General features: G+C 39.5%; 1 protein-coding gene across 1 annotated transcript in view; it reads right to left on the bottom strand.

Moving 5' to 3' along the window:
* MCF2L2 (MCF.2 cell line derived transforming sequence-like 2) overlaps nt 1-19,466 on the bottom strand; it is a 255,369-nt gene that overhangs the window by 148,676 nt on the left and 87,227 nt on the right. Inside the window, exons 4-5 of the mRNA XM_023187621.1 lie at nt 5,539-5,629; nt 2,774-2,893 (exon numbers count right to left, since the gene is read on the bottom strand). Of these exons, the coding sequence (XP_023043389.1) occupies nt 2,774-2,893; nt 5,539-5,629 (211 nt within the window). The remainder of the gene's footprint in view (nt 1-2,773; nt 2,894-5,538; nt 5,630-19,466) is intronic.

Raw genomic sequence — 19,466 nt, 5'->3', positions numbered from 1 at the left:
ATGATAGGGACATGTCACAAGGACATAAGAGTCAGCTTGAAGGGGTTCCCACGGGCCAAATCTGGGACAGCTGGAGCACCACAATAATTGAGAGCAGCAATGAATTACAAACCACTGAAAAACTAAGAATCCAAAACTATAACATACAAATAGGGGAGAAGGGAAAGCTGTAGCTTACAGTAAAATACCAACTTCTGATTAGTAAATGATGAGAGTGCTGGAGTTGAAAAACCATTATTTTGTAACCAATAAATAAAGGTTGTTTCAGGCAAGAATCTTCAATGGATATTAAAGAGAGATTGGACTTTTTAGAGGAGTAGATATTTGCATGATCTTAAAGTGTCTCTGCAAAGATTAGTAGTTGCGAGGGAAAGAATCTATTTAATATTTGGGAAAGTGGACAACACTTTGACTAGGGGATCAAAATTCACATCACCAATAGGGGACAGATGAGCACTGTGGGCTTCCAGGCAATACTCCGAGAAGGACATGTATCACTTAAGTAGCATAAAAGACGAAGAAAGGGCTGGGTGCAGTGGCTCACACTTGTAATCCCAGCACTTTGGGAGGCCAAGGTGGTTGGATCACCTGAGGTCAGGAGTTCGAGACCAGGCTGGTCAACATAGTGAAACCCCGTCTCCACTAAAAAAAAATACAAAAATTATCCGGGCGTAATGGCAGGCACCTGTAATCCCAGCTACCCAGGAGGCTGAGGCAAGAGAATCACTTGAACTCGGGAGGCAGAGGTTGCAGTGAGCCAAGATCACGCCATTGCACTCCAGCCTGGACAACAGAGCGAAACTCCATCTCAAAAAAAAAGATATGGAACACTTCCTAGAAAGTTCCTTTTGTCTCTTTCCAACTAGTCTCCACCACCCTTATCCCTAACAGCAGCCACTGTTTTGATTTTCTATCACAACATAGTTTTGCCTATTCTTGAACCTTTTCTAAAAGGAATCATAATCATACTGCTTAGTGTCTATCTTCTTTCTCTCAAGAGAATATGTTTGAAATGTATCCATGTTGTTGAACGTATCAGTACTTCACTCCTTTTTATTGCTTAATAGTATTACATTATATAAATGTGCCACAATTTATATATACTTTTCCGTTGACCAGCTGATGGACATTCCTGTGTATGTCTTTTTGTGAATTTGTGTTTTCATTTCTCCTGGTTGGGTCATAGGTTAGGTGTATGTTTACTTTTAAAGAAACTATCAGTCGGGCACAGAGGCTCACGCCTGTAATCCTAGCACTTTGGGAGGCTGAAGCGGGTGGATTACTTGAGGTCAGAAGTTCAAGACCGGCCTGGCCAACATGGTAAAACCACATCTCTACTGAAAATACAAAAATTAGCTGGGCGTGGTGGTGGGCACCTGTAATCCCAGCTACCTCAAGTCAGGAGTTCAAGTCAGGAGAATGACTTGAACGCAGGAGGTGGAGGTTGCAGTGAGCTGAAATTGCGCCACAGCACTCCAGCCTGGGCAACAGAGCAAGACTCCATCTCAAAAAAAAAAAAAAAAAAAGCAGAAGAAAAAAGAAACTATCAGCTGTTTCCATTGTGGTTGTACCGTAACTTACCACTTTTATTGGCTACAAAGTATTTCACTGATTGGGTAGATAATTATTTATTTAACCAGTCCCCTATTGTCAAGCATTAAGTTATTCTCAATCTTTTACCTTTATAAACAGCTTAATAATGAACATTGCTGTCTAAGCAGCTTTGTCCAGATGTGTGAAAATATCTATAGAATAACTTTACAGGTGGGTGAAAGAGGGTGTACATTTGAATTTTCTATAAATACTGATAATTAGTCCTTCACATTGCTCATTACCAACTCCATTCCTACCAGCAAAATATAAGAGTGCTTGTTTTCTCATATATGTTTGCCAAAGTTATAGGTAAAATTTTGAATCTTCTAGTTTTGTTTTTTCTTCTGAGAATCACAATGTTGACTTTTTACTTTAGTTTCCTGTATTTATGTCACCCCTATATTTCAGATCTGGGTTTTGTTTCACCTGTACAATTCAGCTTCTTCACAAGTCCCTTTCTATCATTTTAGACACCACCTTCAGACGAATTTTACCATGTCACTCACTCCCCAGCTAGAAAACCTTCCGTGGCGCCTGGTGTGGTGGCTCATGCCTGTAATCCCAACACTTTGGGAGGCCGAGGTGGGTGGATCACCCGAGGTCAGGAGTTCAAGACCAGCCTGACCAACATGGTAAAACCCCGTCTCTACTAAAAATACAAAAATTAGCCAAGCGTGGTAGCGCATGCCTGTCATCCCAGCTACTAGAGAGGCTGAGGCAGGAGAATCACTTGAATCCAGGAGGCGGAGGTTATGGTGAGCTGAGATTGCGTCATTGTACTCCAGCCTGGGTGACAAGAGAGAAACTCTGTCTCAAAAAAACAAAAACAAAAACAAAAAAAAAAGAAAAAAAGAAAAAAGAAAACCTTCCCCGGATCCCCACTGTCTACTGAATAAAATCCGAACCCTGCATCCTCACGCTGAAGATCTAGTCCATATTTCTTACTCTTTCCTCCAAAAGATTACTGTTTACCTGTTCCAACAAAAATGAAGCTTCCCATGGGCCTCCGTCCAGTGTGTACTTCCTGCCTTTATGCCTTCACACGTATGGTTCCCTCAGCCCAGAAAACCCTTTTCTCCCTCTCTACCTGTTGAATCTTACCTTGCTCAGAAACCCTGCCCAAATACCATCTTCACCAGATGCCCTAACCAAATGAGACAAGATGAAAGATCAAGCTTACCGGCACTTTCTTTTTCAATTCATTTCGATAGTATTTAATGCCAATGTCAGTAAACGTCCTCTGGATAAAGCGAGATGGACGAAGGATGAATATAAGCTGTAAGTTTCCTGGAAATGCCACCTGCAAGCATCAGGAAAAGTGTCAGGAGGAGAGAGAAAATGTCATATCCATTACCAGGGTCTACGTTGGTCTCCCCTTACCCAAGATCAAGACCACTGAAGGAAAAGTTAAAATGAATGCCATGACGTAAATCTCACCAGATTTCAGGGCTGAAAGAGACCTTAGAGGTCAGATAAGCCTAACCCCTCCTGAAAAACCAAAGCTAACCAAACGAGCAAGCAAAAATGTTTTCTGATTGTAAAAATGATTCATATTATTTATAGAAAAATTGGAAAATTAATAAAAGTATACATTAGAAAGTGAAAACTCACCCATGGGTTTTCACAGCCATACTTAATATTTCCATCTGTTTACTTATAGGATGCTTTCTTTGTTTAAATATCTTTATCATGGCTCATATTATTAAAATATTTTGTAACTGGCCTTTTCACTTAATGTTATACCACAGGCTTTTATTCCTGTTATTAATAAATTCTTTGGAAATATTATTTTTTATGGGTGTACAATTTATTTAACCAATCCCTTATTGTTAATCATTTAGGCTTTTTGATAATTTTATTATTGTAAATAATACTGAAATGAACATCTTTATCCATACTTGGAATATTTTCTGAGGCTAGAATCGTAGAATAATTACTGAATCAAAGAGTTAGTATTTTAAGTATTCTTGATGTATATTATTGCTAAGTTGCTTTCAGAAAGTATTGCCCTCATCTTAAGGCAAGGTTCTGAGCAATGAGATAGCCCAGGTTCATGTAATTGCTTAGGGGCAAACTTAGGAATCCAGGTCTCCATGGGAACTGCCATGGCTTTCCATTCTTCCAGTGGTTCCCCCAAAGCAACCTTCTATGGGGCTTTTTTTTTTTTTTTTTTTTTTTTTTTTAATCTAAATCAGGTCTTTACTCCAGACTATTTTGATTCACTAGGACTGGGATGAAATCTAGGTATCAGTATTTTCAACAAGCACGTGAAGAGATTCTGGCAGGTAGCCAGATTTGGGGATCCCTGTACTATAGCCTGTTTTACATATAAAATGATCAACGTAATTCTGGAACAAATTAGGCTCAAATATTAGATTACTCATGTATTATGCATGGACCCTGGAAAGCCAGAACTCTCTAGAGGCCAGACTGGAATAGTCATGGGCATCAATCATGGCTGCAGTTATCCCAAAGATAAATCCTATATCCAAAACTAAACTAAAGGGAGAAAACAATCCATGCAGTGATGGGAGGACTCCCTTCCCCATCTTTAAATGCAAGCTCCTAACAGAAGAACCTCGCGCTTTGTTGTCCCAAGATGGAAAGTATTGGCTGAGGCATAACTTGTGAATTTGGATGGGGCTCTAGAGCAATCTGACAGGGACTCCGTGTGTGTGCATGTTTGCGTGTGTGACTCCTTCTGCAAGCAGGTTTAAGTGAGGTTTCAAATGTCCCTCTCCTGTCCTGCTTTACCACACTACCACATCCATCTTCTTTAGCCAGTCCCAACTGCCCCAGAGGGGCTATGCTCAGGTAAAAATGTTGACTTAGCTGGCCCTAAGGTGTCTCTGCTTGTGGCAGAGTTCACGTCTGAGGTCCCTAGAGAGGAAGGACACATCTACTTGCTGAAAGACAACAAATAGGGTTCAAAAGCAGACTATAAGCAAAAGGAGGCCAATCCAAGGTGATATAATTTAATCCAAATGCAAGCACACCTCCCACCACGCTACTTAAATATCACTGGGTCTGTTTTTGCCATTGTCTTTCTAATATATGAACAAATAATTTGGCTAGGTGCAGTGGCTCAAGCCTGTAATCCCAACACTTTGGGAGGCCGAGGTGGGCAGATCACTTGAGGTCAGGAGTTCGAGACCAGCCTGGGCAACATGGTGAAACCCCGTCTCTACTAAAAATACAAAAACTAGCCAAGCGTGGTGGTGCATGCCTGTAATCCCAGCTACTTGGGAGGCTGAGGCAGGAGAATCGCTTGAACCCAGGAGGCAGAGGTTGCAGTCAGCTGAGATCACGCCACTGTACTCCAGTTTGGTTGACACAGTGAGACACTGTCTTAATAATAATAATAATAATACTGAAATAAAGACTGTCTTAAATTGAATTGCCTCCAAAGCAAATCCTCGGACAAGGATTGGGGCAGGTATTTTGTCGGGGAAGTGATTCCAGGAAGCTCGAATGAGGGAATGCTAAGGAAGACAACAATGAATAGAGTGGCAATGTCTCAATGAGGTGGTTACTACCATAGGAAAAGGGGGCTGAGACTCTCTGGGATACTATGTGGAACACACCTCAGAATTGCCCCACTACGGGTCTGGAAGCTGGGGTGTTTATCTACCAAATCCTTTAACTCAATGGTCGCAGGTTACCCCTGCGGCATTAACTTTCCAGTACTCCCCACCTGCCCCTCTTCAGTGACCAGAGAAGTCAGTAGGTAGAGAGACTTAGGAAGTCTTTGACATGCTCAGAATTGTGTGCAGGTGACCTGCAGATGGCAGAGGAGATAGGGATATGACATAACAGCACCTGTTACAAAGACCTTCCCAAAATTTGACATAAAATAATTGCCTTTTCCCTAGGACTTTGATATGAAATAGTTGAACAGACAATTTAAATGACTTTTATAATAAAAGCACAAAAATAAATATTTACGGCTATTCGTGTCAAGGACGCCTTTACAGAGCTCCACTTGTCTCTTCGTCTGTCGATAACAACAACGAATCCAATGCTGGCAGCCTCCACACTGCAAAGAAGGGTGGTCAGTGTCAGAGATTAGACCCATATGCTCCATGTGGCTCCCACAGCAGAAAACACCCTGGAGCCTCCACAGTACTCCAGGCTCACCGTGTAAACAGCCTGCACAGCACAACCAACTCCCTCTCCCAGTCTGAGCCTGGGAATCTTAACAAAATAGATACTTTGTCTATCAGACCCACTCAAGGACTGCCTTTCTGGCTGGCAAATGCATGAAACACCAAAGTAACACATGTGTTCAAGCCCAAAGGAATATGCACGTGTCAGGTGAGCATCACATATCCCCAGTGTAGGCAGAGGACCTCGAGGTTGAGCTCTGCCATCCTTCCACTCCCAAAGCAAACATTCATAGAGCTATCAGTACAGTAACATGCTCAGCTATGAGGCTCGAGAGCAATCTGAGAGGGAGTAAAGAGAGAGGTGTTTGGAATTAATACATGTCAGTGGGAAAAGCAACCCTGTCGCAGTGCCTGGCTATAAATAGGTCAAGACACCATATGCTTGAGAAGACATCATTATCACTAAGACCAAAAGGAAGCTGTTTGGTCCCCTCTCAAGTCCTCAGGAAATTCTTACAGAATCCTTCGAAAGTAGAATTCTAAAAGTGAAAACATTTTTCTTATCTCCTTTGGGAAGAAGGATGGTACAGAGAAAAGAGCAAAGGCTTTGGAGCCTGGTTCAAACCCTAGTGTTGCCACTTACTAGCAGTGACTTACTAGCAGAGTTCACCTAACTCTGCTAAAATTCGGTGCTCTTCTCTGTAAAATGAGAATCATATTACCAGTAGTGAGATGGTTAAAAGCACAGATTCTGGAACCAACTTGACTAGATTTGAATTCTGAATTCTATTTATATATTGTGTGTGCTTTTGGGGGGTTGAGTGGTAGTTACTTAACCCCTGTAGTTTCTCGGACTCTTCATTTGTAAAGCAGAAATAATAAAATAGTATCTATCTATGAGGTTGATGTGAGGATTAAATGTGTGTGTATGTGTGTGTGTGTACACATATATGTACAAACATGCAAAATGCTCAGAACAATGCCTGACACTTGGTAATACTGTATAAGAACTAGCTATTATTCTTTCTTTCTTTTCTCCACTTCTATTATGTCTTATGTGCTTGTCACAGAGATAAAAAGAGATATAGTACATGATAAGTAGTTGGCCTATAGTAAACCTTCAATAACTCTCTAATATTGGGTGAAAGGTGGGCTCTACCCTACAAAAGTGTGTACATGTGAATGAGGCAGAAGGTCTAAGCAAAACCTGCAAGAAAACATAAGTAGCTAATCTCAGTGAAGCATCACTGGGTTAATCGATTCTCACAGCCCCATACTGACCCAGGTTATCTTGCTGAAAACTCATTTTAAAAATGAAAGTGAAATAAGGACATTTCCAGGCAACTAGAGGTGAGAGAATTTATTGTCATTAGACATACACTTGAAGAAATATAGATTCAGCTGATGTTTAGGAAGACTTTCACTCCTACCAAAAACAAACAAAACACTGGTGAAGTTAAAAGCTCATATTTTTCCTTAAACATGGGAGAACTCTGAAGACAAAGAAATATAAACGAACAAATTCCAGAGAGACTTAAGACCTTCCGTAGAGAGCAAATACTAGAGGAGACCTTTACATAAAGTGGTGGTTGCTTATTCTGGGAATAGGCAGGCAAATGAATGAATCCGAAGGGAAATAATCCAACATGATAACTTGATTTTCTTTTTTTTGTTGTTTGAGATGGAGTCTCACTTTGTCACCCAGGCTGGAGTGTAGTGGCACCATCTTGGCTCATTGCAAACTCCACCTCCCGGGTGCAAGTGATTCTCTTGCCTCAGCCTCCTGAGTAGCTAGGATTACAGGCATGCACCATGACACCCAGCTAATTTTTCTATTTTTAGTAGAGACAGGTTTCACCATGTTGTTTAGGCTGGTCTCAATCTCCTGACCTCAGGCAATCCACCCACCTCAGCCTCCCAAAGTGCAGGGATTACAGGCATGAGCCACCGCACCTGGCCCAACATAGTAACTTGAATCTGCAAGAAGGAATGAAGAGTTATGTAAACGTTAAATATGTGAATACATAGTGTATACATACTATTATCAACTACTTTTTTATTTCTCTGAAGACTACTGACTAATCAAAGTAAAAGTAACAAAGTATTATTATAAAATGAATGACGTCACAACAATAGCATGAAGAATGGAATGGAGTAAGTAAAATTACTTTTACTTACTATTAGCCAGGTGTGGTAGCTCACACCTATAATCCCAGCAACTTAGGAGGCCAAGGCAGGAGGCTCGCCTGGGCTCAGGAGTTCAAGGCCAGCCTGAGCAATATAGCAAGACACTATCTCCACTAAAATTTAAAAAATTAGCCAGGCATGGTGGCATGTACCCATAGTCTCAGTTCCTCAGTAGGCTGTTGTGGGAGGATTGCTTGAGCCCAACAGATAGACTGGGCTCAAAACAAAAACAAAAACAAAAACCCCCAAAAAACAATGTACTATTAAAACTAGTATTGGGTGAAATTAAACTATACTATTTATATTGTATAAAGTGGTATGAAATTAATCCCAGGTAGATTGTGCTAATTTAAAAACACATACTGTGACATTAGGAAATAATTGCTAAAAACTCAATAAAGGAGATAAACAGAATACTGAAAATATTTGAATAATTCAAAAGAAGGCAGGAAAGGAGAAATAAGGGAACAAGTCAGAGATGGGCAGATTAATAATCACATTAATTGGAAATGGCCTATAACACTCCATTTAAAATGCAAATAGCCACCGCAAAAACATACCAAAATGTAAAGACCATCAACACTACGAAGAAACTGTATCAACTAATGTGCAAAATAACCAGCTAACATCAGAATGACAGGATCAAATTCACACATAACAATATTAACCTTAAACATAAATGGGCTAAATGCCCCAATTAAAAGACACAGACTGGCAAATTGGATAAAAAGTCAAGATCCATTGGTGTGCTGTATTCAGGACACCCATCTCATGTGCAAAGACACACATAGGCTCAAAATAAAGGGATGGAGTGATATTTACCACGCAAATGGAAAGAAAAAAAAGGCAGTGGTTGCAATCCTAGTCTCTGATAAAACAGACTTTAAACCAACTAAGATCAAAAAAGACAAAGAAGGGCATTGAATAATGGTAAAGGGATCAATGCAACAAGAAGAGCTAACTATCCTAAATATATATGCACCCAATACAGGTGCACCCAGATTCATAAAGCAAGTCCTTAGAGGCTTACAAAGAGACTTAGACTCCCAAACAATAATACTGAGAGACTTTAACACCCCACTGTCAATATTAGATGGAGACAGAAAATTAACAAAGATATTCAGACTTGAACTCAGCTCTGGACCAAGCAGACCTAACAGACATCTACAGAACTCTCCACCCCAAATCAACAGAATATACATTCTTCTCAGCACCACATAGCACTTATTCTAAAATTGACCACATAATTGGAAGTAAAACACTCCTCAGCAAATGTAAAAAATGGAAATCATAACAAATAGTCTCTCACACCACAGTGCAATCAAATTAGAACTCAGGATTAAGAAATTCACTCAAAACTGCACAACTACATGGAATTTGAACAACCTGCTCCTGAATGACTACTGGGTACATAAAGAAATAAAAGCAGAAGTAAAGATGTTCTTTGAAACCAATGAGAACAAAGACACAATGTACCAGAATCTCTGGGACACAGCTAACGCAGTATTTAGAAGTAAATTTGTAGCATTAAATGCCCACACAAGAAATCAGGAAAGATATAAAATCAACACCCTAACATCACAATTAAAAGAACTAGAGAAGCAAGAGCAAACAAATTCAAAAGTTAGCAGAAAACAAGTAATAACTAAGATCAGAGCAGAAATGAAGGAGGTAGAGACCTGAAGAACCTTCAAAAAATCAATGAACCCAGAAGTTGGTTTTGTGAAAAGATTAACAAAATAGATAGACTGCTAGCCAGACTAATAAAGAAGAAAAGAGAGAAGAATCAAGTAGACACAATAAAAAGTGATAAAAGGGGATATCACCACTGATCCCACAGAAATACAAACTACCATCAGAGAATACTATAAACAACTCTATGCAAATAAACTAGAAAATCTAGAAGAAATGGATAAATTCCTGCACACAAACACCCTCCCAAGACTAAAACAGGAAGAAGTCGAATCCCTGAATAGACCAATAACAAACTCTGAAATTGAGGCAGTAATCAATAGACTACCAACCAAAAAAGCCCAAGACCAGATAGATTCACAGCCAAATTCTACCAGAGGTACAAAGAGGAGCTAGTACCATTCCTTCTGAAACTATTCCAAACAATAGAAAAAGAGGGACTCTTCCCTAGCTCATTTTATGAGGCCAGCATCATCCTGATACCAAAATCTGGCGGAGACATAACAAAAAAAGAAAATTTCAGGCCAATATCCCTGATGAACATCAATGTAAAAATCATCAATAAAACACTGGCAAATGAAATCCAGCAGCACATCAAAAAGCTTATCCACCACGATCAAGTCGGCTTCATCTCTGGGATGCGTTCAACATATACATATCAATAAATGTAATCCATCACATAAACAGAACCAAAGACAAAAACCACATGATTATCTCCATAGATGCAGAAAAGGCCTTCAGTAAAATTCAATACCCTTCATGCTAAAAACACTCAATAAACTAGGTATTGATGGAACATATCTCAAAATAATAGGAGCTATTTATGATAAACCCACAGCCAATATCATACCAAATGGGCAAAGCTGGAAGCATTTCCTTTGAAAACCGGCACAAGACAAGGACGCCCTCTCTCACCACTCCTATTCAACATAGTATTGGAAGTTCTGGCCAGGGCAATGAGGCAAGAGAAAGAAATACAGTGTATTCAAATAGGAAGAGAGGACATCAAATTGTCTCTGTTTGCAGATGACATGATTGTATATTTAGAAAACTCTATCATCTCTGCCCAAAAGCTCCTTAAGCTGATAAGCAACTTCAGCAAAGTCTCAGGATACAAAATCAGTGTGCAAAAATCATAAGCATTTCTATTCACCAATAATAGAGAGCCAAATCACGAGTGAACTCCCATTCACAATTGCTACAAAGAGAATAAAGCACCTAGAAATACAATTTAAAAGGGATGTGAAGGACCTCTTCAAGGAGAACTACAAACCATGGCTCAAGGAAATAAGAGAGGACACAAACAAATGGAAAAACATTCCATGCTCATGGATAGGAAGACTCGATATCATGAAAATGGCCATACTGCCCAAAGTAATTTATAGATTCAATGCTATTCCCATCAAGCTACCATTGACTTTCTTCACAGAATTAGAAAAAATTACTTTAAATTTCATATGGAACCAAAAAAGAGCCCATATAGCTAAGACAATCCTAGCCAAAACAAAGTTGAAGGCATCATGCTACCTGACTTCAAACTATATTACAAGGCTACAGTAACCAAAACAGCATGATACTAGTACTAAAATAGATACATAGACCAATGGAACAGAACAGAGGCCTCAGAAATAACACTACACATCTACAACCATCTGATCTTTGACAAACCTGACAAAAACAAAGCAATGGGGAGAAAGGATTCTCTATTTAATAAATGGTGTAGAGAAAACTAGCTAGCCATATGCAGAAAACTGAAACTGGACCCCTTCCTTATGCCTTATACAAAAAAATAACCCAAGGTGGATTACAGGTTTAAACATAAGACCTAAAACCATAAAAACCCTAGAAGAAAACCTAGGAAATACCATTCAGGACATAGGCATGGTAAAGACTTCATGACGAAAATACCAAAAGCAATTGCAACAAAAGCCAAAATTGACAAATGGGATCTAATTAAACTAAACAGCTTCAACACAGCAAAAGAAACTACCATCAGAGTGAACAGGCAACCCACAGAATGGGAGAAAATTTTTGCAATCTATCCATCTGACAAAGGGCTAATATCCAGAATCTACAAGGAACTTAAACAAATTTACAAGAAAAAAACAACTACATCAAAAAGTAGATGAAGGATATGAACAGACACTTCTCAAAAGAAGACATTTATGTGGCCAACAAACATATGAAAAAATACTAATCATCACTGGTCATTAGAGAAATGCAAATCAAAACCACAATGAGATACCATCTCACACCAGTTAGAATGGCAATCATTAAAAAGTCAGGAAACAACAGATGCTGGAGAGGATGTGGAGAAATAGGAATGCTTTTACACTGTTGGTAGGAGTGTAAATTTGTTCAACCATTGTAGAAGACAGTGTGGCAACTCCTCAAGAATCTAGAATCAGAAATATCATTTGACCTAGCAATCCCATTACTGGGTATACACCCAAAGGATTACAAATCATTCTACTATAAAGACACATGCACACATATGTTTACTGCAGCACTGTTTACAATAGTAAAGATTTGGAACCAACCGAAATGCCCATCAATGATAGACTGGATAAAGAAAACGTGGTACATATACACCATAGAACACTATGCAGCCATGAAAAAGAATGAGTTCATGGTCCTTGCAAGGACATAGATGAAGCTGGAAACCATCACTCTCAGCAAATTAACACAGGAACAGAAAACCAAACACGACATGTTCTCACTCATAAATGGGAGTTGAACAGTGACAGCACATGGACACAGGGAGGGGAACATCACACAGTGGGACCTATCAGCAGGTGGTGGTGGGGGGCGAGGAGAGGGAGAGAATTAGGACAAATACCTAGTGTAGATGACGGGTTGATGGGTGCAGCAAACCATCATGGCACATGTATACCTATGGAAAAAACCTGCTCGTTCTGCACATGTATCCCAAAACTTAAAGTATAATAAATAAATAAATAAATATTTAAAAAGGCAAATAGGGACAGAGTAAATACACTGCTTACAAAAGATACACTTTTGTGTATGAGGACAGAGTTAGATTGAAAGAAAAGGGTAGTAAAACATACACCATGCTATCACTAGTCATAAGAAACCAATGTGACTATGTTAATATTTTTCAAAGTAGTATTTATGACAAGGAGGATTGGCAGAGATAAATTATTCATAAATATAAAAGGGCCAATTTATCAGGAACACATAAAAATCCTAAATGTCTAAGCATGCAATAACATTGCCCCAAAGACACTAAGCAAAAATGGGTAGAACTAAAAGAAAAACAGATAAATCCACAAAGTTTGAGATTCTAGTATTCCTCTCTCAGTAACTGACAGAACAAGCAGTCAAAAATTAGTAAGAACATAGACCTGACTTGGAAGAACGCAACATCTAGTAACGCGGAAGATATTCTTTTCAAATGCTCATGGAATGTTTAACAAAATAGACCATTGTCTGGGTCATAAAGCAAGTATCAACAATTTTTTTTTTTTTTTTGACGAGAACGAGACATTTATTTCAAGATTGCAGGGGAGGCCACCAGGAGTCTAAGGCTAGGCCCCAGAAGAGAGACAGCAGGGTGAGCTGGGAGCCCTGGATTCAAGCTCTGGCCTGCTGTTTCTGTGTGCCACATCTCAGGACAGGTCATGTATCCTTTTGAGTCTCTTTTTTTTTTATTATTATTATACTTTAAGTTCTAGGGTACATGTGCACAACGTGCAGGTTTGTTACATATGTATACATGTGCCATGCTGGTGTGCTGTACCCATTAACTCGTCATTTACATTAGGTATATCTCCTAATGCTATCCATCCCCCCTCCCCACTCCCCACAATAGGCCCTGGTGTGTGATGTTCCTCTTCCTGTGTCCAAGTGATCTCGTTGTTCAATTCCCACCTACGAGTGAGAGCATGTGGTGTTTGGTTTTCTGTTCTTGCAATAGTTTGCTGAGAATGATGGTTTCCAGCTGCATCCATGTCCTTGCAGAGGACACGAACTCATCCTTTTTTATGGCTGCATAGTATTCCATGGTGTATATATCTCACATTTTCTTAATCCAGTCTGTCACTGAGGGACATATGGGTTGGTTCCAAGTCTTTGCTATTGTGAATAGTGCCACAATAAACATATGTGTGTATGTGTCTTTATAGCAGCATGATTTATAATCCTTTGGGTATATACCCAGTAATGGGATGGCTGGGTCAAATGGTATTTCTAGTTCTATATCCTTGAGGAATCGCTACACTGTTTTCCACAATGGTTGAACTAGTTTACAGTCCCACCAACAGTGTAAAAGTGTTCCTATTTCTCCACATCCTCTCCAGCACCTGTTGTTTCCTGACTTTAATGATTGCCATTCTAACTGGTGTGAGATGGTATCTCACAGCGGTTTTGATTTGCATTTCTCTGATGGCGAGTGATGATGAGCATTTTTTCATGTGTCTGTTGGCTGCATAAATGTCTTCTTTTGAGAAGTGTCTGTTCATATCCTTTGCCCACTTTTTGATGGGGTTGTTTGTTTTTTTCTTGTAAATTTGTTTGAGTTCTTTGTAGGTTCTGGATATTAGCCCTTTGTCAGATGAGTAGAGATTGCAAAAATTTTCTCCCATTCTGTAGGTTGCCTGTTCACTCTGATGGTAGTTTCTTTTGCTGTGCAGAAGCTCTTTAGTTTAATTAGATCCCATTTGTCAAATTTGGCTTTTGTTGCCACTGCTTTTGGTGTTTTAGACATGAAGTCCTTGCCCATGCCTATGTCCTGAATGGTATTTCCTAGGTTTTCTTCTAGGGTTTTTATGGTTTTAGGTCTAACATTTAAGTCTCTAATCCATCTTGAATTAATTTTCGTATAAGGAGTAAGGAAAGGATCCAGTTTCAGCTTTCCACTTATGGCTAGCCAATTTTCCCAGCACCATTTACTAAATAGGGAATCCTTTCCCCATTGTTTTTGTCAGGTTTGTCAAAGATCAGACGACTGTAGATGTGTGGTATTATTTCTGAGGGCTCTGTTCCGTTCCATTGGTCTATATCTCTGTTTTGGTACCAGTACCATGCTGTTTTGGTTACTGTAGCCTTGTAGTATAGTTTGAAGTCAGGTAGCGTGATGCCTCCAGCTTTGTTCTTTTGGCTTAGGATTGTCTTGGCAATGCAGGCTCTTTTTTGGTGCCATATGAACTTTAAAGTAGTTTTTTTCCAATTCTGTGAAGAAAGTCATTGGTAGCTTAATGGGGATGGCACTGAATCTATAAATTACCCTGGGCAGTATGGCCATTTTCATGATATTGATTATTCCTATCCATGAGCATGGTATGTTCTTCCATTTGTTTGTGTCCTCTTTTATTTCACTGAGCAGTGGTTTGTAGTTCTCCTTGAAGAGGTCCTTCACATCCCTTGTAAGTTGGATTTCTAGGTATTTTATTCTCTTTGAAGCAATTGTGAATGGGAGTTCATTCATGATTTGGCTCTCTGTTTGTCTGTTATTGGTGTATAAGAATGCTTGTGATTTTTGCACATTAATTTTGTATTCTGAGACTTTGCTGAAGTTGCTTATCAGCTTAAGGAGATTTTGGGCTGAGACAATGGGGTTTTCTAATATATAATCATGTCATCTGCAAACAGGGACAATTTGACTTCCTCTTTTCCTAACTGAATACCCTTGATTTCTTTCTCTTGCCTGATTGTCCTAGCCAGAACTTCCAACACTATGTTGAATAGGAGTGGTGAGAGAGGGCATCCCTGTCTTGTGCCAGATTTCAAAGGGAATGCTTCCAGTTTTTGCCCATTCAGTATGATATTGGCTGTGGGTTTGTCATAAATAGCTCTTATTATATATTATATATATAATATATATATATATTCTTAAGTTTATATATATATATCATCAGAACCCCAGGGCTCAAGCAATCCTCCCATCTCAGCCTCCCAAGTAGCTGGGACTACAGGTCATACCACTGTGCCAGGCTAGCTCTGATGTTAATATATTTTCCTATGATTTGCCTTTTTTTGGTAAGCAAGGTATAGAAAATATTTTGGTCAACTGAGATTTTAATGCATTGTCATCAGAACTGAGTCAAATGTAGGGTGACAAACCATCCTGTTTGTCCAGCACTGAGAAGTTCCTGGGACACGTTATTTTCAGTGCTAAAAACAACAGTCTCAGGAAAATCAGGACAATTGGAAACCCTGATTCAAATACCTAATTCCAAGCATGAATATGATTGTCACAGATATACTGCATATGGGGCTTCTTACTGGAAGAAATCAAACTACTCTTCAGGACTGTCTATGTTTGCTGATGGTTACACTGTAAATTTAAGTAAATTTAGGAATTCCCTTTTGAATGGCAGTGCCCAGAGTTGATCCTGGTATAGGGGATAGGATGATTAGCCTATGTCTTTTAAAATGTATTATTCTAATTCAGAAATAAAGTATCCATGATGCTTTCTAGTCTTGTGGCATTCTTTTGGCACCTTCATCTGCAAAATGGTGGGGACTAACAGAAGTTCATCTCAAACCGTCCTTCCAATTTTAACATTGTATGATTCACTGATTCTGCATAGTGACTTCAAGTCCCTAGGGACTGTGGATATGCTTCTACAAATCCAGTTGGATTGGGCTGATCATTTTTATAGGGTTTGGAAGATATTATGAGATACAACCAAATTAAGAATGGAAGACACACGGGATGATTTTGTTGATCTCTCAAGTACCTCAGCATCTTCATCATACTTTCTCTCTCATCTCACCTCACCTTATCTCTTGCCATTTTCTTCAGTGCCTCATCCTGAGTTGAAAGTCACTCTCCATGTTCTATGTAGGAGAACTAGCATCTTCACTTAGAATGGACTAAAGGTGAGGCTGGGTGCGGTGGCTCACGCCTGTAATCCCAACACTTTGGGAGGCTGAGGCGGGCAGATCATCTGAGGTCAGGAGTTCAAGACCAGCCTGGTCAACATGGCAAAAGCCCATCTCTGTTAAAAATACAAAAATTAGCCGGGCGTGGTGGTGCGTGCCTGTAATTCCAGCTACTTGGGAGGCTGAATCAGGAGAATTGCTTGTACCCCAGAGGCAGAGGTTGCAGTGAGCTGAGATTGTGCCACTGCACTCCAGCCTGGGTAATAGAGAGAAACTCCAACTCAAAAAAAAAAAAAAAAAAAAAAAAAAAAAAAGAATGGACTAAAGGCTGTGACTCTAGCATTCTCCTTGATATAATGGCAAGTCCCTGCCTAAGCCAATGGAAAGAAGCAGATGTGCTCCTTCTGCACAGGAAAGCCAGCAAAGAACAGTGCTTTGAGGGACATCAATAGCTCTTGAGTAAAAAGAGAGAGAATATGCAGAGCAACCAATGGCAGGGTATGCCCCTGCTCACCTCTTTTCTGGATCCTGATTTCAACTAACTTATTAGAAAAAAGGATAATTGGAGATATATGAAAAATGACTGAACTATTTGGTTATATTAAAGTATATTTTGTGATGTGATGATTATATTATTATGTTTGAAAAAGACCTCTGTCTTGTAGAAATGCATGCTGAAATATTTACAGGCAAAATGATATGTTATCTGCTTCAAGGTAACGATGAGAAGGAACATGGGTGGAGATACACACAAAACAAATTGTCCATGAGTTGGTTAATTTTTGAAGCTGGGTGATAGAAACGTAGGTGTTTATTATACTAGTCTGTTGGCTTTTGCAAATGTTTAAATTTTTCTGTACTTTCCCTTTAAAAAATTTAAAGATTAAAAAAAAAACCAAAGCCTCTTACATGATTCATGAATAAACAGTCTAGAGTTACAGAAAACTGAAGCTTTAGGAATTAGCTACACTCATTCATAGAAAATACCATAATTAGAGGCTACTTCCTCTTTATAGGAGGAAGGAACATGGTCAATGACTTAGTTCCGTGCTTTAATAATTAAGGAATCCCCTTCCATATCCTTGCAAGATGCCCACCCAGTTCCACCAGACACATCCAGTAATAGGATGTATTAGCCCATTCCCACACTGCTATAAAAAAAAAAAATCTGAAGCTGGGTAATTTATTTTTTAAAAACAATTTTAATTGGTTCATGGTTCTGCAGGCTGTATGGAAAGCATGGCTGGGGAGGCTTCAGGAAACTTACAATCACACTGGAAGGCAAAGGGGAAGCGGGCGTGTCTTATCGTGGCTGGAGCAGGAGGAAGAGAGTGAGGGAGGAGGTGCCACACAATTTTAAACAACCAGATCTTGTGAGAACTCTATGACAAGAACAGCACCAAAGGGGAAATCTGACCCCATGATCCATTCATCTCCCACCAGGCCCCACCTCCAACACGGGATTACAACTTGACCTGAGATTTGGGCAGGGACACAAATCCAAACCATATCCAGGGCCTCCACTGCCTCCAAGCCAACGTAATTCTCTACTAGGTTGTCCAGAAAAGGAGGTAGCCCTTTCCCCGTATTCAGTCAACTATTCCTTTCTATAGAGCTTCCACATGTCAAATTCCATCCTCTCACCACACGTTTTTTTTAATAAGAAGAGAAGTGTAAACCAAAAATAAAATTATAAGCTCCCCATCCAACTGAATGGACCCCTCTTCTTGGCCAAGTGGATTTCAAAGAAACCTAAAAAACTAGTTCAGGCCATAACAGGAAGCGGGGTCGGACATGCCTCATTATACCCTCTTCCCTTTGGAATTCAGGCTCAATGTCCAGCATTAACATTAAAAGAGATGTTAAGACTAACACAACAGATTATTTATAACAATAAGATGCCAAGTTCCAACTGGACTCTAGTATAGCATCACATGACAGCAGGCCCTGAAAGAAACAATTATTTTTTCCACAAAATATATTTCTTTGCCATATTTTGAAATGATCCTGCAAAGCTGTCTCTTGTGGGGAAAATCTACATTCTGCCGAGAATCCCCTTCCCTTTCCAGGTCTTTTCCTGATCCAGGAGAGATTTAACTGAGAGTCTGGTAACTTTAAAGTTCTGATAAGAGACATTTACCATCTATTCTCTCTAAAGCCTGCTGCAGATCAAGAACTTTGGCTTCCACAACCCGCACCCTCCCACCCCACCCCGCTTATCTTAACCGCAAGCATTCCATTCTGCTGACTTCTACTCTTTAGATGATAACTTAACTCTACAAACCAATTACCAATCAGAAAATGTTTGAATCTACCTATGATCTCTCACCCAATGGTTCAAGTTTTCAAGTTTGGTCTCACCTTTCTGGACCAAACCAATGTATATCTTACATGTATTGATTGATGTTTGCCTGTAACTCCTGTCTCCCTAAAATGTATAAAATCAAGCTATTACCCAATCACCTTGGACACATGTTTTCAGGATCTCCTGAGAATGTGTCATGGTGTTGTGGTCCCTACATTTGGTTCAGAATAAAGTTCTTCAAATATTTTACAGAGTCTGGCCCTTTAGGGTCAACATAGGTATGTTACTGATCAATAACATAGTCTCTATAAGCATGCAAAGGGAATAACCATCATGAATTAATGAATAAATACAGAAATAAATATAAGAACTAAAGCATATTTCCAGGTCTTCGTACTGTGTGAAGTGATATAAAATAGTTGTTTAAAGCATTGGCAAAAAATGCTTCTAGGAAGTCTAATGGACCCCATCCCCTCCACACACTCCACCACAACTTTCTTTACATGATATTGATTTCTTTTTTTTTTTTTTTTTTAATTATACTTTAAGTTCTAGGGTACATGTGCATAACGTGCAGGTTTGTTACATATGTATACATGTGCCATGTTGGTGTGCTGCACCCATCAACTCGTCAGCACCCATCAATTCATCATTTATATCAGGTATAACTCCCCAATGCAATCCCTCCCCCCTCCCCCCTCCCCATGATAGGCCCCAGTGTGTGATGTTCCCCTTCC

Source organism: Piliocolobus tephrosceles, chromosome 2 (genome assembly GCF_002776525.5).
Source record: "Piliocolobus tephrosceles isolate RC106 chromosome 2, ASM277652v3, whole genome shotgun sequence".
NCBI lineage: Eukaryota > Metazoa > Chordata > Mammalia > Primates > Cercopithecidae > Piliocolobus > Piliocolobus tephrosceles.
Note: the sequence above shows the minus strand (reverse complement) of the source record. Positions and strands in the feature narration are given on the sequence as shown.